We start from the raw sequence: 26,290 nt of genomic DNA, 5'->3' as shown, positions 1-26,290 counted from the left end.
AAAAAAAAAAAAGAGCTCTAGGTGTGATGAAATCTCTAGATGTTAAGTTGCTAATTAGTAAACCTCAGTTGGTATTCTCATCCCTAAGGAGTACCTCAATGACCCCCAAAAGACCTCTAATTGAAGAACCTCTCATGTTTGCTCTCCCCTTGAGGTGCAGTAGAAGAACTTAATGCCATTACATTAAAGTCAATTATTCACTGTCTATTCTTTCCCAGTTTTGCTACTGCTCATTCATATAAATTCAGTAAAAATGAAAGAAGAGTATATCAACACAGAGAGAAATGATACACAAACCCGGTATGTAGAAGTTTTTGTCATTCATTTGGGATTTATTTTTCACAATATCATAAAGCTCAGTAGGACTAGATGAAGTTTACTTTGAAATGTACACTTTCCAAGTAGGCAAACTGAGAATAAATCACACTCCCAGGACTGACTGAGTTGCTGTGTATCTCAGACTAACATCCCGGGCCTTCAGCCACCAGGAGGTCTGGTGAGAACCACAGGAATATCAATGAAGCAAAGGCAGGTCAGTCTGCTCTTTGTGTTTGGGAGCAAGAGATTCAGGGCAGTCATCAATCGAGAACACTCTATTAGGGTTCAGTCAGAAGACATTCCATAATTCTGGTTTAAAATTATCTTCCTGGGGCCCTCCCTGGTGGCGCAGCGGGTTGAAGCGCAGCACTGAGAATCTGAAGCCACTTCCGCATGAGCATGAGTTCGATTCCCGCCTGCCGCCTGCCCCGGAGGAGACCACATGGCGAGCCAGACCTCTCCTGGCCCGCCCGCTGCTTCTCTCAGCAGTGTACTTCGTCATTCTGCCTGTTCTGCTCCCCACTCTGTCTCTGGTGAAGCCTCTCACCGCCCCTGAGCCTCTGGCCTGTACCCCAGTTCTGTATGAATAAATAAATAAATCTTAAAAAAAAAAATTATCTTCCTGGCATTATATCTTAATATATTAAGGCTCTTTTGAATGCCCAAAGTTAAGGTGGTCTTCCGTGATACTCTGCAATGGAATCCATTTGATGGACATTTCCTAGACTAACTGTGTGCTCTCAATATCCACCCCAACTTTTCAGAGCCTTCCTCAAATTGCAGTGTTAAGTAGTTAGGGTTGTAGAAATAAGGTCTTAAGTGAGGTAACTTTTATTTGAAAGGTATTCTTTGGGAACAGTGCATGTGTGATTTGCCTGAATTAGAAGAGCCTTATGAGCCCTTCCAAGTATTAGCTTCCAAGTGTGGCCATTGGTCATCTAGGCAGGATCCTGGGAGATAATGGGGGCGGGGGGGGCACTTTGTTATAGTCCCTGATAGAGTGATGGAAACCAGAGGGACATTTGAATTTAGATTTAAAAGTTTAGACTTTTGTGCCTCCCTGGTGGCCTAGGGGCTAAGTCTCAGTGGTATCACCATCACTGCTACTGCCTGAGTTTGATTACAGCCAGGGAGCTGACCCACATATGGTGCAGCAGATCTCTCCTATCTCACCTGCTACTCCCCTCAGCAGTGTATTTCAGTAAATTTGCCTGTTCTGCTCCCCAATCTGCCTCTGATGAATCCTCTCACCAACCACACCTCTGGCCTATATCCCAGTTCTTCTATGCAAAAAAGGAAAAGCTTAGCTTTCTAATGGCAGGCCATTGAAGAGCCTGTGTAAAATAGAAAGAAATGTTGCAGAAAATTTATTGGTGCAGTGTGCAGGGGAGAGATGGCAGGCAGAAGGTTAGGGATAAACCAATGACTCAGATATGAATGACACAGCTGGATGGCGAGCAACTCACAGTCTTTAAGTAACCATCTCACGCAATATCGGCCTCAGTTTTTGTGGTTGGCTTTTATGAGTGTCTCCTGCCCTCAAGTCAGGCTTTTTGTTGAGAGGAATAGTTCATTTGTGATTCTGTAAATGAAATTCTAGTTTTAAGACATATTTCCTCTTTGGCTGTCCTCAGAGGAGCCAAAGGACCCTATTCGTTAGAGTGAAGAGAAATGCAATAAACCCACTGTAAACCACAGACATCTCTGCTCCTGGAAACCACTCATGACGCCCTTACCTAGACACCTGGCTGGTTATTAGACATTTCACAAACTGACTTACTATTTCGTAGAGTGTGAAAATGACATTTTTACTCAAGAGAACCACATTCATTGTGGTTCCAATTCATTGTGAAACTATCTCAGTTGAGGTGAAAAAAGCAGGTTATTAACAGGTCAGAAATCTAAACAGCACAGCCCTCACCTCATTGCTTTGATAGGGGACCACCCAAAACACATCCAAGTCTTTTCATCGACACCTTCTTTCCTGGCTGTAACTACAGACAAGTTCGTAAGCGGCAAACGACACTCCCAGTATCTGTCACAGTTTTAAGGGGACCGTCAAACTGGATTTCACTCACTCATCCCACAAGGGACACTGAAAAGAACTTAACATACACTACACACCACTCTGTGTCAGTTGGTGTGCTAAGAATTGCACAGAGGTGGTCACACTTAGTCCTCTCACAATCTTACAAAATTCAAGCTTTTATCTCTACTTTATCATAGAGCAAATTGAGGCTTGAAGAGGACAAGTAAACCTCCAAAGGCTAATCAACTAATAAACTAATGTAAGTAGAAATCTAACCCAGATCCATTTGAGTTCAGCTTTTTCTTCTACTTGTGCAACATGAAGCTGGAGGCTCTGGTACAGATGTTCAAGAAGGACAGCTGCTATCCCTTAATGGGAACTCCATGAATTATGGTAATAGGCATGCACAGAGCCAATCTATATCATGCAGTTGATCTATGCCAAGTGTGTTGGCTGCTAAGAATACAGAATAAGTGAGAAAATGAACCTTACCGTTAGGAGCTCACAGGCAAGTAAACAGGAAATTACTGCTAGGGAATGTGACAGGGTTAAGTACCAATGTGTAGGGGCTAGGGAGTGGCAGCAGGGAAGACTTCCTGGAGGAAGCTGACTTAGGTAATAACTGAAAGATTGAGTAAGATTTAGCCTAGAACATTTGGTGAAGGATCTAGTGAGCACAAGAAGAAGATGACATACTAAAAGATGCAAAGCAACATACACAACTATTTAAGGGAAAAAGATTCAGAGAGGTGATGCAGAGAGATAAAGACATTGTTCTGCAATGACAACAATGTGGAAAGGTGTGCTCTTGGGTTGTGAGGATGTTTATAATGGGTTGGGAGTATGTGATTAGTAAGAACTGAAGCTGAAGGGCAAGAGTAAATTCAGTGTTTAAGACAGGAATTTGGTTTCAGGAGGAAGAGAGTGAAGTTTGCTAGTGGTAGTGACATGATAAATCAGTATGTCCCAGAAAGACTTGTTTATGCTCATTGGGATGGGTTGCACAGAAGCAGATGAGGAAGCTGTACAGGCAACGTCTCATAGCACCATATTGGAGACTGTGGTCCAAATCTTCACTTAAGATATTTATTTGCTTACAATGATGTTTACACTAATTTTTATTTTTCAAAATACTGCATTGGGGCCCTCCCTGGTGGTGCAGCGGGTTAAAGTGCAACACTGCAAGCTAGCCGCAGCTACTTCAGTGCGAGTTCAACCCTCAGACCCAGAGGCGATCCACATGGTGCGGCAGACCTCTCCTGACCCGCCCGCTGCTCCCCTCAGCAGTGTACTTTGTCGATCTGCCTGTTCTGCTCCCCACTCTTTTTCTGGTGAATCCTCTCACCATCCTGCACCTCTGGCCTGTACCCCAGTTCTGTATGCATAAATACATAAAAATCTTAAAAAGAAAAAAATATTGCATTGACATAGTTTAGGTTGGTTACTCAGCTTGCAGGCATCTTGTCATTTTTGCCTTCATGGGAGTGCTTTACTCATCTCACTCGAGTTCAATGCTGACCAACAATCCAGTGATGAAGAAAGAGTTAGAATGTTGGTATATGGTCATGAATATAGAGGTGAAGAGGAAACAAGAAATACAAGATAGGACTCAAAGGGAGAACCAGCATGATGTTATGACTGATAGGAGTGGAAGGGAAATCTAAGATAACATTTACACGGCTTGCTTCCACCATGGTGAGTTTATGTTCATGAATAAGGAGGGTAAAGACAATTTCACTTTCGTCTGTGTTTAGATGGGAGGATGGCAGAGAAAGCCACTTTATAGGTGGCCCTTAAAGTAACAGCATGAAAGAAGAGGCGAGGAAAGAGTAATGTTAGATCTAGCAGTGGATGGGTCTCTGGTACGTAAAAGCCCAGTTACTGAAGGTCTAGTTAGCATATGGAGTCAAGGAAAACGCCAGTGAAAATTAAGAGAAAGAATAAAAAATGGGTCTGTGAAGTTGCTTAAAGGGCAAAATGAAGAGGGGAAAATCAAAAAATAAGGACCAGATGGAAACAGAGGAGGGAAAACAAGTGCACAGAGCAGGGGAAGCCAAGGACATAGCTTCAAGAACCAGGTGCAGTTAGCCAGTGGCCGAGAGAAGAGAGGAGAGGGAGGTAGGCAAGCAGCCTCGGAGTAAGTGGGTCACGAGACTGGTATCTCAGGAAAGCGCATGGCCTTGCCCTGCTCTGTCACACCCACAATGATGGATCACTAGGAAACGTACTTCTTCCCTGTCCTCCCAGGAAGAGGCTGCCAGTGGGCACCAGCCCACCTCCCCCATGCTTTGACTTTCTGATCCCAGAAGCAAAGCCCCAGACGTCTGGAATTCATTAGGACATGGGACGCATCCTGTCCATTCCCCCAAGGTGAACCCACTTGGATGGCTACTGTGGCTTCCAGGTAAGGCCTCACCTACCTTGGTGAGGTCCTGCTCTGTTCCCAGCACTGTTCCTTGGTGCTTCAGAGTCAGAGACCTGATTGCCCCTTCTCCCCCTCTGTGCCACCTCTTGGTGACCACCAGCCCGGCCAAATCTCACAGCCATCGTCTTCCTCCTCTCTGCCTCCTGAAGATGGGAACAGTGGAAAAGAGGTTCGAGAAGACCCTAGGTCACAATGTGGAATGTGTGCCTGGAAGGACAGGTGTGAGCCATTCACCAAGCAGCCTTGATCATCCAGGTGTCTGGTCCCTAACTCCTTTCTAACTCTTCTCTGGCACGTGTTACTCAGCACTCAAATTCTGGGAGCAAATATATGTTTCCTCTAATCAACTCCAGAGTCTCAGGGCTTAGCCTGAGTAGAGGGCTATAAATATCAAAGACATAATAAACATTTCTAGATGTTACTGCTTAAACAACAAAAACAAAAAGCCTCACACCCAGAGGCCAAGCCCGGGGGGGCCAAGCCCGGGGGGGGGGGGGGGGGGGGGGGGATGGGCATGCTGGGTTGCCGTCCATGTGAACCTTACTATTCCAGGAATATTCTAGATGTTCTTAGGCTCTGGTAGGAAAACAGAAAACTAGAAGTCAGGAAGCCTGGACTCAAGTCCTGCTCCGCTCTCAGGAGTGGGTCACCTCCGCCTGCCACTTAACCTCCTTAAGCTGGTGCTTCCTGAACAGGCTGGCCCCAGTGCTGTCCAAGTTCCTTTCCAACTCCAAGTGTCCTTTTTGCTGATCAATCCACATTCTTTCTGCCGGCCTTGTGACTGACAACCTTCATTTGATAAATCGTCACCAGGGTGGAGAAGCCTAGGGTGCCAAACATTGTCACAGAAAGAATTTGGATTCGTAATTTGAACTCAGCACATGGAAGCCTTCCTGTTGTATTGACTCTGCACCATATTCCCCGTGTTTCAGAAGTGAAGAAACACAAAGCTTAGGAATCACCAGGCTACTGAAACAGTGCTAGGGTCTCTCATGTCACAGATGCAACAAGGTCTGTGCAATAATGGAAATTTCTCAGCTTAGAACTTCTCACCTTGCCACACAGAGTTATTTGTCCAGGCTGAGCGACTCCACAGATGCCTTGGTGAGTTGACTTCCTCCCCCTAGATGCTAAGTTTACTAATGTCCCTTACACTTAGTGCACCATGGGGAGGCGTTTTGGCCCTGCTGAGGGGGAAGTTTAGAGCAAAAAAAAAAAAAGACGCCCTCAAAAGGATATTGGGACATTTCTGTCACAGGAGGGTGCATGTGTCCTGCTCCCTCAAGAAGCAGATGGAAAGGAGGCAACACAGAGACACTTGGCTGTGTTCTTAGCTCTTCTGTCACAGGGGAGGGAGTCAGGGTGGTGCCGCCCCGAAGAGAGGCAGGAACAGACCAAATAGGAAACTCTGAAAGGGCAACCTAATTTTAGACTCAAGGCCAGGAAATTCTTTCTAAAACAATAAGAGTGATGGGCTTGGGCCTTGGTGAAAGGGCAGGCCTCATACAGGGCAGGTTTCTAAAGAGAAAAAAATCTGAGGCACAGAGAGTGCTAAAGAGACAGAGATATGCTGCCATCCATCAACAGCTGTGCTGGGCCTCCACGTCCACGACAGCTGAGGCCACCCCAAGACAGGAGTGCAGGGGCAGCACCCCAAGTCTGTGGTAACGGGACCCACCCTGCAGCTCCTGTGTCATCCAGAGACCCCAGCCTGTCCACTCTCAGAAGGTGGAACCCGGCTGATGCTGTGGGCTGGAAAGGGGAGCTCTGGATTCCAGCCCACAGTCCTGGGCACCTGAACTTTAAGCTCTCTAGCTGAGAGAACTTAGGTGAGACGTGGTATTTATCAGCTTCTCCCTTAGCGTGAAATCCTCAGGCTCCGTGGTGAACTCGCATGAGTGGCTGCCTCAGCCACCCCCCACCCTGGTGTGGAGGGGAGGCCAGCTCAGAACCTCATCCTGGAATAAGGGTGGGAGAACCCGGCTTGGTGAAAAGACTGGGCCCTTATCCCTCCCACTGATATTCTCAGCAGTCTACCTGGTAGAGCTGTTTTTCTCTTAAGACAAGGAAGACCAATTTGTCATTAAAAAAGGCACAAAGGTGCATGAATTAAAGTCCATTCTAAGTTTGTGGCTATCACCATATATCTGAAAAATGATTAAGGGATTTTCTAAGCCAGAATAGGAGATGTAGACTACATGTCTCTGTGCCAGTTTGTTAACTTTGTAAACTTACTTAACCTCTTAGGATCTTAATTTTCTGATACCAGGAGATAGTCTCTAGATTGAGATCTGGCTGTAAAGTTTTAACTTTGTAAATTTACTTAACCTCTTAGGATCTTAATTTTCTGATATTGGGAGATAATCTCTAGATTGTGATCTGGCTGTGAAGTTCTCCAGTTTGTGCTACCTGAATCAAGGATCTTAGAAAAGCCTCTCTTTCAAAGATGCAGCGGTAACTTATTATATATCATTTGATATGCTGATATAACGTCAAAAATATGTTATCACTCTTTTTTCCTTTGATTTTTTCTGACTTCTACTAAGAATCGTAGCTATAAATATCCCTCAATATTATGTTCTAGCAATCTCTCCCACACAGCAAGAATAAAATTTCTTTTCCAGTTTCCATTTACATTCTGAATTTTGGAGGACTATTCTCACTCTTTAACCTTGAATACCATTTCCACTGCTCTCCAGGATTGCCAGAGAAGGAATAAGTCTCCCCAAGAAGGACAGGGGCTGCAGACTCTGTGAGCACATCCTGAGGCTGGATTCCTAGAGCATGTGGGGTGGAGGTGAAGAGTGTGCGGAACAGCCCTGGGTAAGAAGGAATTGCTTCCCAAGAAGACCCAATTAAACTGCAATTACTCAAGATAAGAGAACCAGGTCTGTTTACACAATGGGGTTGTAAACCACTAGCCCCTTACAAGAGAACTTTGATCTGGTGGTGAGAGAGCTGCTTCCAAGGGAGGGTAGTGATGAAGCAAGGAGTTGCTCAATAAGAATGTCTCCATCTCTACCCCAGCGGCCCTATCTTCTTCTGGCAATACTCTTGTATGTGGAATCATCTCCACCCCTCCATGGAGATCTAACACAATTAAGTTTAGAGAAAAACAGAGACAAGAAGATAAACCCAAAGGAAAATTAACCGAGGACATCTCTGTGACAAATTCTCATCAAGCATTTTCTGACTTAACCACCACAGTGACCTTACATGGTTAGTCATATGCTGTCCATTTTATAGCCAGAGACACTGAGGCTCAGACAAATTAAGTAATTTGTCCAAGGTCACATAGCTAAGGAGAAACAAGTCAGAATTTAGCCCACATCTCTCTGACACCCAAGTCCACATGCTTTCCATTATAATCGACTGTGATGCCTCCACAGCTGCCTGACCCAGCACTGAGGGAAGTCTCCTTCTAATGTCTAGTCTAAAAGAGGCAAGAGCAAGGTGGTCCTTCCTTCTGCCTCACTAGAATTTGGAAGATGTGTCCAAAAAAAAAAAAAAAAATTCCATCAATGGGTCCACCCTAGTGGTGCAGGGGTTAAAGTCTCAGGGTTATCAAACTATCACCAGCCAATGCTGCATGAGTTTGACCCCAGGCCAGGGAGGTGACCCACACAGTACTGCAGACCTCTCCTGTCTGGCCCAGTGCTCAGCAGTGTATTTCAGTAAATCTACCTGTTTTTCTCCTCACTGCGTCTCTGGTGAATCCTCCCAACCCCCGCACACCCCAGTTCTTGCATGCATAAATAAGTAAAATAAATCTCAAAACAAATTGATCAATCAATCATGGAAGGGAATGTACAAAAGAAGATTTGTTCCAACTGTGATGTGTTTGGCCAGATCCACAGACAATCTCAGAGGCGTCTGGGACTGGGGTTTGTCTGAGGGCAGTGGCTTAGAGCTCATTTTTGCAAGGCACTTAGCTAAGCCCCATGGCCATGCTACCGTCTTTGAAGGCATTACCCCAAAGATTCAGAAGCCCCACCAGACACAGAAAGGATGAGAGGGAGGTGATGCTTGAAACCAGCCCATGACTGACAGCCTCGCTGTCAACGGCCTCCCAGCTAGCTCACAGCCAACGTACTCTGTCATATTCCCATCACCCTGTTCGTCCAATGGTCACGTATCTGAAATAGTCCTGGCTTCTTTTCATATTATTCTTAAAAATCAAAGCCATTTGGCTTAATAAATGTGGTTCCATTATACAACTTTGAAATCTTTCAAATAATAAAGTCCCAACTCAACTCAAGCCCTGCTGGAGAGTTACTGAAACTCTTGCTCATGTCAGATTTAGAAAAGAGTGTCAGCATGTTTGTAAGAAAAGTGACTTTGTGCTAAAGAGAATGAGCAAGCACCACTTTCAAAGCTTTTAACCCAACTCAAACCACGAAGCATGGAGTAGACTAAAGCTAGTGTCTTCTGGAAATGTTGGTGTTTTAGTTCTCATTAACTTTCTTGGGCCTCCGTGTCTTTGGTGCTCACCATCCCCACTCACCAGATAGGTTACTATGGCCCCAAGACCTGGGCTCTGGGAGAGTGAGTGGGCAGGACTGTTCCTTTTCTCTGAAGAGTTCAAGGTGCTTCCTAAAATTCCCATGGTCATCCCCAGGACCTCCTCCACACATCCTCTCTGCTGGCGAGGTAGCCCGGGACTGGGACATGTTTGGTCAAAACGAGGTGTCCTTCCCTGCAGTTCCTGCCCTTCCTTCCCTCCAGTTCCTGCCCTCCCACAGCTCCACCAGATGAGGCCAAGAGAGGACCTGGGCAGCCAGGGGCTGCTCAGGCCATGCCAGGCTTGCTGAGGTAGCATAACAGGAAGGAGCGCTTCCTCCCCATGGCTGAAAGGGTCCCTGACACACAATCCATTTAAGTACCTGACCACGTCACCCCTCCCACACACAATGGCCAGACGATTTCCAAAAGTGTTGTTGCTCTATCTCCCGGCTGTGACCTCACTTCATTCATAGTGGTCTCCAGAGGGTCTGACCTTACAATGGGAAAACATGTCCTGCTTTTGACAAACTGACCCTGAGGCAGATAATGCGAAGTGTGTGTAAAGCAACTATTTACAACTTGCTGGGATTATTTTAAGCATTGTCTAGAATAGCAGATGATCAAGTATGCTAATGCTGCCTCTAACTTGTGAATAAGGAGCTGCAGGGAATAGAACACAGTCATATCTTATTCGGAGGTTGTTCTTGGGCAATGAACAGTCTCTCATACTATAAAAGTATCCTCACTTTTTTCCCCTATAAAACCTTTGTTTCTAAAGCACCAACTTCCATATTTCAAAGATTTGCTTAGACCAGTCTGCACCACAGTATCATCTTGCTTTCAAGGCTGATCTTGAGGCAGTTCTGCACCGAGTTGCTCAATCTCAGCATTATTGGCATTTAAGCCTGGAAAATTGTTTGCATAAGGGGCTACATTGTTTATTGTAGAGTCTTTCATTACATCCCCAGCCTCTACCATCTAGAATTCAGGAACATGCCCATCCACACCCCCCCCCCCCCCACAAATGTTAACAACCAACATACCTCCAAGAATCCCCGGGGAGCAAAATGATCCACGTTTGAAAAACTCACTGTTGTTAGAGTTCCCCCACCTTACTCCCAACCTTTCCATATCTGGGGGAAGAGTCTTGGTGTTCCAACCTAACTCAGGGACCAGGGCATAAGGCAGAATTCGGATTACTTATTGGATTAAATGCCACTGGTTGAGCTCTAGGCAGAGATGTTCCAACAAAATGAGGAAGACTCAGGAGTCAGGAGCCTGGGTTTTGACCGTCCTGTCTGGGAAAGTCAGTGAAGCTGCACTCACTGCCAAGAAAGCTCAGGTTGAGACAGAGAGTGGGAAGTTTATTGGCTAGCTCCTTTAATGTCATTGATGATTATATTCTGTGGACAATTTACAGATTCCTTGTTTATTGGAGTCCAGCTTAAAGGTGGAGGTTATCTACAGGTGCTGATTTGTTGAACTTGAATTTGTACTGATGGATGGATTGACTTTAGACAGAACATATGTGAAGAAGTTAAAGGGCTTTTCTGCTTGTCCTATAGTTCTGAGTCTGCCTAATAAGTTGCAGTGATGGAAAAGGTGAGGCTCAGAGAGAAGTGATGAGTGAAAATGCTGGGAAAATAATCTAGCAGTTCTCTTACCTAGCCTTCTGCCTTTGCTGAACCACTTTGAAATATGTAACAAAAATGAACCACATGATGTTAATGCTTTACAGATATGGCTATGGGGGGATCAAGTGGGAGTAAATAGGCTTTGTGTTTTGAAACCAGCAGAAACTACTCACAATGCATAAAAAATATCCAGTTGGGTTGAGGGGTCTTTAGTTGGAAAAGTGCATTTAGAGTAATTTGGTTTTTGAATCTCACACAATTTCCAGATACCCTGTTAAGGTAATTTAGTATTATACCTGCAACTTGTATACTTAAGATAATTTTGTGATTCAATATATAAAATAAAATAAAGGCAAACAGGTATGGCCTGGCTTTTCTTTTTAATGAGGTATTAATTTTATTTAATTCCATCACAATCCTGATGAAGAGAATTAACATAGGCTTGACTTTGTAATCTACTTGTTCAAGTCAACGACACATATTTTTTTACTTGAAATCACAATATCTGTATTTATTTTGACCAATCTTTGTCATGTTATCTGTAGAAAATCAAGCATAAAGCCTAAAGACAAAAACTTTATTTAGTCCTAACCTCAAGTTCCTTTTAACCCTCTATTGTAGAATGCACGAAATTTCTCTAAAAACTTATTTTTGCTTTCATTCCAATTTCAAATCTGTCATCAGAAAGCTGTGTTACTTACCTTTTATGTATATGTCCCAAAATAATTTAATTCATGCTGAAAATAGGTCTCTGGTATCAGTCTATTTGTGAAAAATCTTCAAATGAACTGAGCAGTGAAAAATCACCTGGTTTTAACTGTTAATCATGTTTGAGTTATACGCTTTGAAATACAAACACACTAAAAAAGCCTTCCCAGCAAATCCATCAGTTTTGATTTTGCCTTTATATGCTGATAACAAGACAGATAACCTCGCAATTTAGTCCCTCAGAAAGACTCAAAGCTGACTCCAGTTAGGTGCCTGACCTCTCTGTAGAGGAGAGGTCAGAATGCAGAAAGGGGAGGAGAAAAGGCAGAATAGGTTAGGGGAGAGCAGGGAAGGGACTCACTTACCACCATTGCAGGCCGTGGGGCTGCATAAGGCACCGGGCCACTCAATGAAGGGTCCACAAAGTAGCTCATGGTGCTCTCAGGACCTGCAGGAGAGAAAGTGTTCACTGAGCTGCTGGGTGCACCAGTGTCAACTAGAAACCCCCTGAGGGCTGGAATCTTGAACTGTCGGTCACCACCTTATGTCACAGTGGAGGAAACAGAATTCAAAACTGAAGCACCAAGGGGAAGAAGGGAGGGGATGGGGGCTCGGAGAGGGCTAAGACAAACAAGGAAAGAAGGAAGCACGTGGGCTATGGTGGTGGTGTACTATGGGGGATTTGACGGTGGGAGCAGTAGAGTGGTGATACCTGATGGAGATACCCGAGTATTACCTCAACTGCAAATAAATAAATAAGCAAACAAATAAATAGACAAATTGACAACCCCCAGCACGCAGAGCCAGGCCCCAAGGCAGCACAGATAATGGATAATCTCTGCGTGGCCTCTGCACACTGTCAACAATAAGCCGTAAGAATTCACGAAAGTTAGAAATCTTCTGGAGCGCATCCAGCCAGCAACACAGGGTCTTGCATCTTTTTGAGTAACATCTTCACCCATAGTCACCCTGCTGGCACCCCAAGAGGTCTGGGAATTAGAAGGCACTCAATACACAGTTTTGGTATAAATTAATGGGAAAAGGAATAAAACGAGAAAGGAAAACAGAAGAATTGAAAAGTTCTATGAAGAGCCATAGCAAGCAAAACAAATCAACAGGGAAAACCACAGAAATAGGGACTGGATATGATACTTCTTGAAGAAAGGATAAAGGCTATTAAAAACTCTTGTTGAGCGCTTTTATCTACATTGCAAGTCTGAAGGACCAGAACGCTTGAGGAATGTTCTGGCTAAAGGGATTTTCCAGCTAGCTGTCTGTCAATAAGAAAGTTATATAGTGAATATTTCTGTTGATCTAAATGCTTTATAAAGTGCATTAGTTCACACATTTTCATAAACTCAATACTAAACACTAAAAAAATGTCTTTCCTGCATGATTTTGAAGATTAAATTCCTAAGCATGTCACTCAAAGGGCAAATTCCTATCGTTAGTGACATTTTAGTTTCAACTTAACTGCTTGCCCATTTGTATTTTCCTTTATTCCTGCTTATATTTAAAGTCGCTGGAGCCTTTTGGGACAAGTTAAGAGAGAGCTGTATGTCTGGAACTCAACCTACAGTTCTGGTTTCCCCTCTTGATTTACCCTGACAGCCAATGACCATAACTTCAGAACTTCTTTCACTTGAAACAGATTCAAAGAGTATTGTTCGTCTCAAAATATAATATTCTACTGACTAAGAGTGACAGTCACAGAGCAACTAAGAAGAAAGCCAGAAACCTTCTGAAGAAAGAACTTCTCCTAGAGCCACGCTGGCTTTCCACTAAAACTTTGCCTCTTTATGTTTTCCCCCAGGCCAAGTAAAATGCAATCAAAATAATATAAATTTTTAAAAATAAAAAAGGTTACTTAGACTATGTTGCTCAAGAGTTTGTGTTCTACATTTTCGAGGAGTTGATCTCCACTGCAGCGAAATCACCCCCAGAAAGTGCTCCCCTGTAGTAAAACTGAAGAACAAGGAAAAGTCAGAGTCCTCTAGGCCAGGGGCATTGATAACACTGTGCCAATGGTCACCTGTCCAGCTTTTGATTCTAAAAGTGATGAGCAGTTACCGCTTGTCAGCCTCTGCACATGAACTACAAATAAGGTGGGGACAGTGGAAGACAGTGTGGGCTTCTCCTCAACACAGTGTTGGGATGGTCTCCAAGCGTCCACTGTGTTCTCCCTGTGAAAGCACTCCTCACTTTTCTGTCTTAAAAATTAAGTTTTAATATTCTAACAACTCATCATCAATTCAGACATCCCCCCCACTTGAAATGTTTTGATCTACTGCTAGATGTGACTAAAACACATGTATTGTGATAAGGAGAATGGGCTAAGTGATGATTCTTCCCAGGGAAAAGATGGTCATCCCACCAGGAGTCTGGAGAGCAACCTGCACCTTTGGGATATGTCAGGGGTGGGGAAGTGCTGCTTCCTGCAAACCATTGCACCATTTGATTTCCTCCCCCAAAGCCCCATGGACCCCTTGAGTCATCACAGCAGAGCTCACTCATTCATTCTACAAACACACTGAAGGCGCCCTTTGCTAAGAACTTGTTTATTCGTTCGGTAAATAATTATGATGTGGCTGTGTGTGCCAGGTACTATTCTGGGCACTGGAGACACACTGGTAAACATGACATGGACCTTGCATCCTATCAAACACAGGATGAAACTATATAATATAGTTTGATGAGGATAATGTGCATAATGTTCATGAGACTTTTCCAACAATATGGAAAAGAGCAAAACAGTCAGTTGTGCTGGAATAGGAAATTGTGGGTGACCGCACTGCATGAAGTGTGAGCACATGGTGTGATGAATCATCCCCTACACTCCCCCAAACAGCAAAACCTTTACCCTGTTGAATGCCTGTTTTACTTATCAATGTATAAGAAAAAGGACTTCCAGAATTGGCAAAGATGTCCTGAAGTGCAGAGTCACCAAGAGTTTTGCCAACCAGAAGACACTCCTCTTCCAAACACTCCACAGAGCTTGGGAAAAGGCACAGTGGAAATATGTTTTCTCTTACCAATTGCGGGGGGGGGGGGGGGGCCTGTGGCCCCACCTATGGTGCATTCAGAGCCAGAACTGGGCTGTGTTCTTGAAACTACAGGAGTTTCTCCAATGAATGACGCTTCCCTGGGGGGGAAGCCCTGCCCCAGGGAGGAAGCAGAAAAGAGGGAGTTGCCAGGGCTCTTAAGGGCTCTCATCTCAGGAAATAACTGAGGGACAGAAATGGATTACTGCTTTATTATTTTTTTGGAGAAAGAAAAAAAGAACCCGCCCTCATCCACTTGTAGATTATGACACAGAACAGCTGCTGTAGACATAAACCTTTTCAGAAAAAAGAAAAAGGAGCATTTGGATTTTTTTTCCCTTTTGGTCAAAGAGACCCTCCCACATGACAACAATACAAACATCAGCTAGACCAGCTTAGCATTATACCTATTTATTAAACAAAGCAACTGTGTGATTTAAGGTTTCTCCCCCAGCTTACAAGCATCCATGAGGCTTGTCTGAATGAATAAATGATCCGAATACTTGACAACTAAGATGTGAAGAACTAAGTTCAATTCCCTTCAATGGGAGCAGCAATGCGAGAGCATTAGAGTTAAGTGAGGTTGAAGTGACTTTGTCCTCAGGAAGCTGCCATGATGTCCTCCATGGTGACCTATCACCAGCCAAGGCCTCCAGGGCCTATAATCCCACCTGTCCAACTCTTCCTCCTCCCCAGGCTCCACTGCACTCCCCTGCAATATGGAGTTCTGCAGTTCCCTCAGGCAGACTGAGCCATTTCTCAGTGCCACCATTCCCATGGGGTTGCCCCTTAAAGGAATGCTGGTCTAGCTTCCTGGTCCTCAGGTTCAGGGCCTCCCTGGTGGTGCAAGGAGTTAAGTGTTACAAGTGCAGCACTATGAAGCTCTCCACAGCCATGCAGCACCAGTTCTATCCCCTACCAGGGAGCTGACCCACATGGCACAGCAGACCTCTCCTGACCTGCCCCCTGCTCCCCTCAGCAGTGGATTTCTGTCATTCCACCTGTTCTGCTCCCCACTCTGTCTCTGGTGAACCCTCTCCCCCACCACAACTCTGGCCTACATTCCAGTTCTTGTATATGTAAATAAACAAATCAGAGGACTCCTCTGCACCAAGTTTTCAGGCTCTTCTCTAAAAGGGGATCAGGTGATGTGGGCATTCATTTTAGAGTCTTCTCTATTTTTTATTCCAAGTTTGTAATAAATATATACTATATTAGCAAAATTAATTACTTTCAAATGAAAAAAAATGAATGCATTATTTATGGGGAAAAAAGTGTCTTTTGTTGAGGAGCATATAACCCAAAATGAAAAGCTTTCAGCTGACCTTACAGTTTCAGCTGCCAGTGCACCTGCCTGAAACAGGCTCACCCCACCAGGCCTGGCTGGCCCTTCTCTGTGCTCCCCACATGTTCCCGTCACCATGTGTCACATTATTTTGCAAACACATTTCTATTTGCCTGTCCCACTAAACTCTTGAACTATTTGAAGGATGGCACGATGCCTTTTTTCATCTGGATAGCTCCAAAAGTTAAGCCACACCAAGGGGTATAATGGAAACCATTTCTGTTTTTTTTTTTTAATTGGTGAACAGATCTCAAAACTAAAACTTTAAGAAATGGATCAGATGTAAATACATTTGATTCTCAGATTGAAAATCCTAGTAGATTGCAGATCTGGGTAAAGATTCATTGAAATAATAGGTTTCTTTGCGATCCAATTCTAAGAGAAATATTCCTTTTTACTCAATATTGAATAGCACCTTATCTAAGAAGACTTTTCCCATTTAATTGCAGCTCCCAACTCCTCACTGATATTGACTGGGTTCTTTATCATGTCCCCTACTCCCACAAGACTAGAATGTAACCTACCCCAGGGCCAAGATTTAGTTTATTTCTTCACTATGTATCCTAGATCCTATGCAGTGTTGAGAAGTAGTTTGCACACAAACATGTTGAATATAGGAGTAACAGGTGGAAGCTTGTCCCTTTAACTCACTGAACCCCATTTATTACAAAGGAGAAACACTGAGGCCATGTTGTTAACTGGCAGGTCTTCAATCACCTCTCCTTTATGTCCCAAACCTCACCATCCTAGACTTTCCTTCTAAAGACAGGTAATCTGTGCAAAAGACAACAAAGTTAACTCTGGTTGATACTGATGTTTCATATCCAATGAAACACTTTAAAACTAGATTTCTGTGGAACTATGGTGAGAGACCCATTTTTCATAATGTGCACAATCTCTTCTGGAATTTTCCACCCTCCACAAGACTAGGGACCAGCTGAGCTCACACTCCCTGAGCCAGATCTCCAGGGGCAGGTTGAGCAAAACTCAGAGTGAAGAGGGATGGGGGTACCGGAGGGGGGCTTCATAAAAATAAAATCCTAAAAGAATTTGCCAAGGTAGCAAAAGAGTTTTAAGTTTCTACAAAGGAGGCTTAATGGAGGATTAAGTGTGTTTCCAGCTCAGCCAATCCTGTCCCTGCACATCTAGATGACAACTGTAAGATCAGTTCAAGTTTTTCATTTTGGGTTACATGTGCCTCAACAAAAGCCAAGGCTTTTCCATAAATAACCCAATAAACAGCTCCTTATATTTTTTTTGTAAGTAACTGTTTTTGCTAACATAATACATATTCATTGCAAAAATAGGGATAAAAAAGAGAAAAGTCTAAACTAAACTCCAAAATCACCTGAATTCCCCACTTAGAGATAATTATACTAACATTTTAATCAACATTCTGTTGAGTTTTTGCATGTGTTCATACAAATATATAGCATATGCATAGGATCATACTTTTTCCTGAATGATATTATCTCCAAGTGGTTTTGTAATTTGCTATTTTTCAGCATGTTTGATAAAGTTCTATGAACATTTTTCTATGTCAATAAATATAATTCTGCATCTCAAATTCTATAACTGCCAAGTACTCTATTATGCATGCATTATACTTTTCTTAATGAGTCTCTTATTATTGGATCATTAATTTGTGCCCAATTCTGTCATTATGAAAGTTCCTAAAATATTTGTACTCTCACTAAAAGCCCAAACATGATATTATTGAGGCAAAATATGTGTACATCCTTTATTTGTAAATCAAACTGACAAACAGCCTTCCTAGCAGAGAAGCCAAAATTATATCATCTCCAACAAACACACTGAACTTTGAATTTGACCAACTCTCTAGTCTAATGTTATAATAGCCACAGATCTGGAATTAAGGCTAATATATATCTTGGAGATGAAGACAGCAGATGGGGAATACAAATGTAATAAAGCTATGACAGGAAGAATCAATAAAGTAGTCTTTTCCTACTTTTTTTTCCTCTTGGAGAATTATGAATTGAATTGATCTGTAAATAACATTTCTCTTAATTAGGATTCCCATTCATATTTATAAAAAGGAGATCCTCTTGTTCTAGAATACAGGACAAAAAGGACCAGCTAGCCCTTAATAGATTGACTGATGGACTGATTGAATGACTGATGAACTGATATAACATTGGTTTACAACGCTGTATATGATTAAAGGAGATAGGTACACTACTCCACAGATGTTTGTCACTGCACAACCATCACCAAAGTACCCAGAATCCATTACCCTGGCCACTGGGCTCCCTCCCCACTAGCTAGACATTTAAAGGGAACTTACTCAAATGACAATACCTTTCACAAGCTAAGAAAAGACTGTGGAGGCAACATCTTTACAGAGAGAGCTTGAGTTCTTTCTTTCCAAATATCATATAAATCTGCTTTTAAGCTCCAGACTGAGTATCCCCTATAAACTTGTAGGTGTCAGGTGGACACCCTTGATCTTCCTCCACAGTATTTACACTGTGTACTGAAGGGTAGGGTCCCCAAAATATTCAGACAGGCCTTCCCAACCCATGTTACTTTGACGAGTGGGTTATTTCAAGTTGAAGTCCATTGCAGCTCTGCAGTCTCATGAGAAACTTTTACCACGCTTTTAGCTACCTACAAGAATGAAAATTGGGGGCATTACCTAGAAAATCTTTTTTTTACCAGAAAAAAACCTTTTTATCAGAGAAACCTATCTACGTGACAGGGAAAAACATCTAATTACAATACAGAACATCTGGTCTCATCATATGAGTCACCCTCTCCTCATTATGTGAGTTCCCCATCTCTCTCCCTGAAGCACCAGGCCCCTCCCTCATTCCTTAGGTTGGGATATATATCCCCATCTCCCCCTCAGGAACCTTGGACTCTATAGCTATGTCAGCTCCCCATGTGTACATAATTAAATTAAGGGGTTTTTGTTCTTTCTACTAATCTGATGTATATTTGATTATTCAGAGAACCCAGGCATTAGAGGGAAATTTCCAGTACTCCCCTGCTCCCTGCTATCTCCACCACAGTTCACGTTCCTCCCTATTATGCCTGTTTATGTTCCTGAACCAGGGATGGCTTGAAAGTAGAAACTATTTCTTTTCAAGTGGGCACATTTACATTTTCTAACTGAATGGAGAGAAGCTGTCCGTGAAATGGTGATAGATAGTATGTGCAAGAGTTTGACAAGTTTCTCTCTTCGCTTACTTCATTTTCTTCCTAATTCTCATGTAGCTTATCTTTATCTTTAAAATATTTTAGTAGCCTTGTCCTTTCATGTAGCTGTGTAACGAAGCTACTATATCTACATCTCCAAAAGCCACATTTAAGCGTGTTTAGAAAGCAAAATATCCCACACTTTCCCTAGGAATCTTCGTGGTTACAACAAGGGGGAGAGAAAAAAAAAATGATCAGAAGACTGTAAGATGTTTTTTCTCTAACTCCTAAACCTAGAACAGCCTCGTTTTCTTGACTGATCACAGCAGTTAATATTCTTTATTTTAATTAGCCAACACTGACAAATTAAAGCAATACTCTGATATATGTGCTGATGGTTTCTGCGTCTTAAACTAGATTCACCAACATCACTACAAAGTTCACAAAGGTTTCAACTCACAGAACTGTTAACATTTCAGTCTTGTCTGTCCCCACCTTAACTGGTAATCAGCCCCTAACCCTTAGTCTGAAAATGACTCATCCCAGTCTCTTTTTTTCTCTTAGCAACCTCATCCCCTAATTAAACATAACACTTTCAAATTCTATATGAATTGACACCGCTCAACTAATCTTTTTTGGAGAATTAAAGTGTAACATTTTATAATATAACAAGAAATCAAGCAGCTCTGCCCTTCCTCCAGGAGTAACTCACTTATAACTTTTGAGAAAACATTTAAGGTGGTTTTAGTATGCTGTACCGTAGCAATTAGAAATAGTGTTTCACTGACTGTTTTCTGTTTCCTCCTCACCATGACACTGCTGAAATGGTAATGTCAACAGGAGGAAGCATAAACACTAGGGATAGTACAACCTTCCTGCTTAACAGGTAGTCAGGATTTTTCTAAGCACAATGCCTAGTCCAGTGTCTCAAACCTTAAAGAAACTAACATTTGTTTTTTCTAGTCACTCTGCCTTCATGTGGGCACAGCCTCTGCAAGATTGAAGGCAACAATAAACTATCTTACAGTAAAAGTGAAGACAACCTTGTCCTCAAATCCTAAGTTTAAACATGAAATTGAGCAAATGATCACAGCTGGTCTTCAGAGGTAGCCCAGTGCCATGTACATAGAAGGGCTCCATAGAAAAAAAACTGAAAAAACGGGCCCCGCCTACTGGTGCAGCACTGCAAGCTAGCTGCAGCCACCTTCAGTGTGAGTTCGATCCCATGCGTTGGAGTTGACCCACATGGCGCAGCAGACATCTTCTGCCCTCCCGCTGCTCCCCCCAGCAGTGTATTTCAGTAGATCTGCCTATTCTGTTCCCCACTCTGTCTCTGGTGAATCTTCTTACTGCACCTCTGGCCTGTACCCCAGTTCTGTATGCATGAATAAATCTTTAAATTAAAAAAAGTAGGTTTCTCTCTCTCTCTCTTTTTTAAACTAAGAAACTAGGAACAAACCCAAGAAAGAGTGAACTAGAGGATTGTTCCTAAGGACTCTTCACCAGGATGGACGTGGCAGAGGTCATGGTAAATGAGATTCTTGGCCAAGTTAAACCCAAAGAAGGACTGCAAAATAAAAATGTCAACTCTAACCCAATGCTTGCTGCCAAAGAAATCCCTAAAGAGCTTAGAATTTTTAATAATTACTTTTCAACTGAGCGTGTGGAGCATGTCAGACATAATCTAGAATTTAGATATGGTTCTTGTTCAAGAAGCTCTGAACAAAACTGAGAGGCACCATAAATAGAGATAGCGATAGAGAAAACAATGAAAGGGACAGGGTGGATTTAATAATTCCCTTTTACAATTGAGCTAAAGGACACCAGCTGCCTGAGATCTCCCAAATCCAGCAAGCAACTCTTAGGACTGCGTCTGATTGCGATTTTCATGGTGGCGTTTCATTTGTTTTATTGCCCAAATTGTAAGGTTCAAATTTCTCAGGATAATGCTAAACAGCTTGCTGACATTCTTATATTGAGAGAGATTTTACCAATTCAATGAATTTTGGAGTTGGGAAAAAAAAAGGTCATCCTATCTGCCCATTTTTAATATGCATCCACTAAGACCTAAGAGGTTAAAAGTGTTTAGCAGATTGATAAAAGAGTTTGGACTCATATAGTGGAGCTCTTGACAGAGCGTATGGCCGTGGGCAAATTTAACCTTACAAATTCCTGTTCCCTCAACTATAAAATGGAGAAAATAACATAATGACTTGAGATGGTTATATAGAATAAAAGCACTCAGCAGTATTTTACATGACAAAATGGCCAATAAATCATGGCTATTATTATTGCAATTTTATCATTATTATTCACGTGTTATAAGTAGGCATCAATTAATAGTAATAATCATTTTATTATTATGTTGCTGCCCACAATGAGTCAAGTTACTTATTGATAAAGAAATTTTCTATTTATTTACTAGAGTTAGAACCCAGATGGCCTACATATCCCCTATCTCTTCCTAAAGGACTTGCATTTAAATCATCATAAAAGGATTCCCTTCCATAATCATAGGTGAGAGTAGCATTAGTCAAGAATTTTCGCAAAGAAAAGAGCCCAATTTCTGTTGAATGGTGGTCTGTCTGTGTCATTGTTATGCATCAAACCAAGAGGTAAGCATTTTTCTTCCAGTGGGGAGCAGACTGCTGAAAACACAGGTGGGAAAACAGTTTATTTTCCTGAGTTAAACTAACATCTTTTTGATATAAATGTAGCTCTTTTGTGGAATGACACCTTAGCAACTAGATACAAATACAAGGAAGTAGAAAGTGGCATGGAAAATATTGCAAGAGGTTTTTTATTCGGTTGCTTAAAAATAAATGCTATTTCTTTTGCTCTTTCTTTAGAACAGTGCTTCCCAAAGTGCTATGCATAGGAATCAGCTGGGAATCGGGTTACAACTACAGCCTGATTCAGCAGTTCTGAGGTCCAGCCTGACAGACTGCATTTCTAACCAGATCCCGTGAGGCTCAGGCTGCTGGTCAGAGGCCCTCACTTTGAGTAGCAAGTCAGCGTCTGGCCTAACATGGTCTGATTCATGAGTAATTATAACGAAACAGGTGTCTGGGGGGGGGGGCAGAGCCCACCCAGAAACAGACAAGAAGACATCCCTGCCAAAGGCAGAACAGAAGTTTGGTTTTTATCTCAGCTGCAACACAGCTCAGCCCAGCGTGCTGTCCATGACACATTCATGCGTCGCCAACCACAGACCAGATGTTGGCCACATCTGGCAAGGCTTCTTGCCCTTCCTAAGAAGCACAGTTTCCAAGGCTTCTTTAGACTTTTGGGTAAATAAACTAGCATTAGGTTAAGGAAAAAAAAAAAAAAACTAACTTTGCCCTCTCCACTGGTTAAGAATGCTTTTGGATGGAGTGCGTGATTCAGAGGCACTGAAAGATAATTAAGAATAGTTTGCATCCTATCTTTCACCGTTTTGAAGGAAATTAAATCTTTTGGAAACTCTGTACTGTTTTGCAACTTTTTATGCCTTTGAAATGATTTGAAAATGAAAAGTTAAAAAAATTAAATGTGAAATAACTGAAATCCTAATGTTTTCAACAACTCTTGAAAATGTATAGGTTTCATTTCTCCCCCATTGAGAACACTGACATCTGCTCTAAAAGTTTGCTGTTCAACTTTCATTCTAGTAAATATTACCCAAATTGCCCCACCTAAGTTCTTGAGATAGACCAAGAATATCAACCAGAATATCACACGACCTCTTCTTTCAGAAACAAGACTGATCAAGAGTGTCTTTCCCTCCCTTCTCTAGATCATCACTTTTCGCCATCCTAATTCCTAGTGTCTTTCTTCATAACTATGTCACGTCACTTAACAATTTTACTGTCTTTTATTTTTAATCAATTTTCTGGTAAGATCTTGTCTCTCAAAATATAAATGTTAATTCAAAAGATGAAATCCAATGTATTCCTTCTTTTTATCCAAAGAGCACCCAACACAAAGCAAGGTGGGACACACAGTAGAAACTCAATAGCTATTTATCTCAAGAGAGAATGAGTGAGAGATTTACTGATCCAACCAAGGAGACTTTAGAGTTGGAATCTTCCTATCAATGAATAATTAATCTAGAGTCCCCCTAGGGAGAAAAAGCATAAGTCATAGCTTATTCTTCCAGATAAGCAAATAATCAGTCTAAGCAAAAAAAAAAAAAAAAAAAGCAACCTAAATTTTGTGTAAGACTCTTAAAGTGTAATTCCCATGAAATTACACTCCAAGCACAAGCGCTGGACTCATATTTTCATGTTTCCAATCAGCGCACCACTAAACCAGCTTCAGAGTCCTCATTGTTGAGGCGAGAGTGTCCACCTCAAAGACTTCATAGAATCAGTGAAATAGTTCAAGCAAAGCAACTAATAAGGGTCCTGGTAGATACTAAGCACTCAATTGACACTAGGGTGATTTAACACTCAGGAGAAGTGGTGGAAACCAGGTATGCCCAGAATCATCTAGACTAAAAAGCTGAGTTCCCTAGAGCTACATTTTCAATACAGCCAGGACAGAGGAGATGAGTCAGCAAAAAAAAAGGCTGCCTGATTTAAGTTTTCCCAAGATTGAAGAGACTCAAGAATGGTTTGCCTCAAATGCATTAAACTGCTGTATACCACATTTATTTTGCTCAAATACGAAATATACTTTAATTTCCAAAAAGGAGGATAGAGAGAAAGGGGAGGAGGAGCAAGACAAGGAAGAGGAAGAAGAAAGAAAGAATGTGCCGTTTTGGAGAAGTTTCCATTCCTTCTGCTGTTTGATGTAGAAGTGGGAATTATGAATGGATAATTAGAAAAGGAGAGTTGCTATAGAAAACAGATCTGTTCATCAATAAATAAAATCAGGTACTGGTGGTCCAAATAGCAGACTAAATTCAGCAGAACATTGAAACTGTGTAATTAAAGAGAAATATCAGAACCAATTATTCGTCTCCAGAACATTTGTTTGCCTCACCCTCCCTTAAGAACTTGCACCTACATACCCAACTTGCTACAATGTCACTCCAGACTGTCCCTCAACTTTCTTGGCACTCTCAGTCTTCACAGCTCTGTGCTATGTACTTCTGTTCTCATCTTTGTGGAACAGGTGGGTACAAACCATTATTCACGTTTTAGCAATGAAAAAAATACAGATGGCACAATCTCATTACACAGCTTGCACTCAGTTGCAAGGCAATCTTTAAAAGAGCCAGACCCACATCCGCTTTCCTGAATCTAACTCCAGAGCTGAAGCCAGTTCTGATCCTGCTCCATTAGGACCTGAAGCCTGCCATTGGTCCAGGTCAGAGTTCTCAACCAGTTCTCCAAGGTTCACAGAGGCCCAGATGTTGAAGGATCATGCCCTGATTCCATGTATTACTGGTGGGTCTCTTGGTCCCTCTACCCATGAGCACCTGGGTGAAAAAAAAACCTTAAGGCCAAGATGACCATTCTATAGTCAGATCTGGGCCTCCCACATCCCCAGCAGAGGAACCAAGACGGAAGTGGCTGCGTGGCTGTCTTTACTGTTTGTTTTTTCACTACTAAGTTGGCAAGGATGGAAGTTGTTGATTCACAATTAGGAGCAGCATGCTTCTTCAAATATTAATATTAATAACTACAATACCGAACACATGAAAAGGTCTTTTCATCTTCAAAGCACTTTGCAGACATTAACTCATTAGGTCTCCCATCCTTCCATTTGGAGACAGCAGGTAAGAATCTCAACAGTAATATTGGCTACCCACCACCCTCCCTGCACAGTTCATACCTAGGGAAGCAAGAGTTTTCTTTTTAAAACAAAGCAACTAAAAAGGAGACCAATGGGAGCATCTACATCAGTCATTTTACAAATAGAGCTGCCAGAGTTATCATTTTAGAGTTGTGTTTTGTTTTTTGGGGTTTTTTTTGTGGCTTAACAAATATCTCTCTCTTCAATTGCATGGTGATGATATGAAGCAGGAAGAGAAATGACCTTGAGATTAAAAAGAAAAAAATCTCATCCTGAAGGTAATAAGGAAAGAGTGCAGCCCAATGCCTTGAGCTCAGTAACTCAGCATCTTTTTGAACAGACTACCCACATAAAACACTACTTTCAAAGGAGTGAAGAGTTTAATAGTATATGAGAAGCCACAAAGTGGAATTGTTAAAAATCACTGAAAGAGGGGGAGGGCCTGGGCACCCCCTGTTTCTCCATAGCAGTGCGGCTGGAGCTCAGCTCTCCCTAGAAGGGGAAAAATGCCCTCTGACTTTGAGACCTCAGGCTCAGTTGCACTCTGGCACACCCTGGGAGAACTGTGAGTCTCAAAATGGGAAAACTCTAAAAAGGCAGGTTTGGCTTCTAAACTCATCCCAGTAAGACCATCCTCTCTTATCAAAGCAATTCATAAACTGCTATGCAAGAAAAGAAGAAAAAAAAATTTTAAGATGTAAAACAAGAGGCTCACTAGAAATGCAAGAAGGGGAAAAAATGACTGTTTAACTACAGCTTCATTTCTTTGGAACTGTTCCAGTATGTGAAGAAAACTGAGTTTCTGACAAGCTGCCTGCGAGTAGCAAAAATCGTGCATGCTTTTGCTTTTATAAATCATGGAAATGTAGTCTTGATTTCAGACTATACTAACAAGGTTAGTAAGTATTTTTGAAAATTGTTATGAAGCCATTGAGTGGAAAATACAGAAGAATGTAAAAAGAGAAAGAGAAAACCCCACTGGATCCCGAGAATCCCGATCCATTTACCGTTCAATGCCACACAATAAGAAATAATAATAATAATAAATTTTTTTTTTTTTAAAGAAGGGGGGGAGGGAAAACGGACGACAAAGTTTTAGGCAAAACTCCCACCTCACTTACGACTTTGCCGGAGAAACTGGGTGAAGAGAGTCCCGCAAGAGCTTGCCTGATGTTGGTCTCTGGTTTCTTCCCAACTACCTGCGGGAATCCTCTGCTCGGTGGCTAAAGAGGATGCGAACAAGACCATAATGTTTCTAATAGCGCTGCCTTCTTAAATTGGGGGGTGTGGTCAAATCAGCTGGAAACAAGGCAGCGTTCCACCAGCTCCCGACACCCCTGAGGCTGCACCAAATCACGTCCTCTGATCTACGTGAGGGCAAATTTTGTGGCATCAAACCATTTT

General features: G+C 42.3%; 1 protein-coding gene across 2 annotated transcripts in view; it reads right to left on the bottom strand.

The window, feature by feature from the left end:
* The window catches only part of ETS1 (v-ets avian erythroblastosis virus E26 oncogene homolog 1), a 123,251-nt gene extending 97,181 nt beyond the window's left edge, over window positions 1–26,070 (bottom strand). The window contains exons 1-2 of one of the 2 annotated variants that reach the window (XM_012729906.1): window positions 26,008–26,070; window positions 11,983–12,065 (exon numbers count right to left, since the gene is read on the bottom strand). In XM_012729906.1, the coding sequence (XP_012585360.1) occupies window positions 11,983–12,051 (69 nt within the window). In that variant the 5' untranslated portion in view covers window positions 12,052–12,065; window positions 26,008–26,070. Of the gene's footprint in view, window positions 1–11,982; window positions 12,066–25,998 lie in introns of both variants that reach the window. The other variant, XM_012729905.1, reaches the window with a different exon arrangement.
* Window positions 26,071–26,290: the final 220 nt, after the last annotated feature.

This window comes from Condylura cristata, unplaced genomic scaffold (genome assembly GCF_000260355.1).
Source record: "Condylura cristata isolate star-nosed mole 26May11 unplaced genomic scaffold, ConCri1.0 scaffold00025, whole genome shotgun sequence".
NCBI lineage: Eukaryota > Metazoa > Chordata > Mammalia > Eulipotyphla > Talpidae > Condylura > Condylura cristata.
This window is presented reverse-complemented; position numbering and strand designations above follow the sequence as displayed.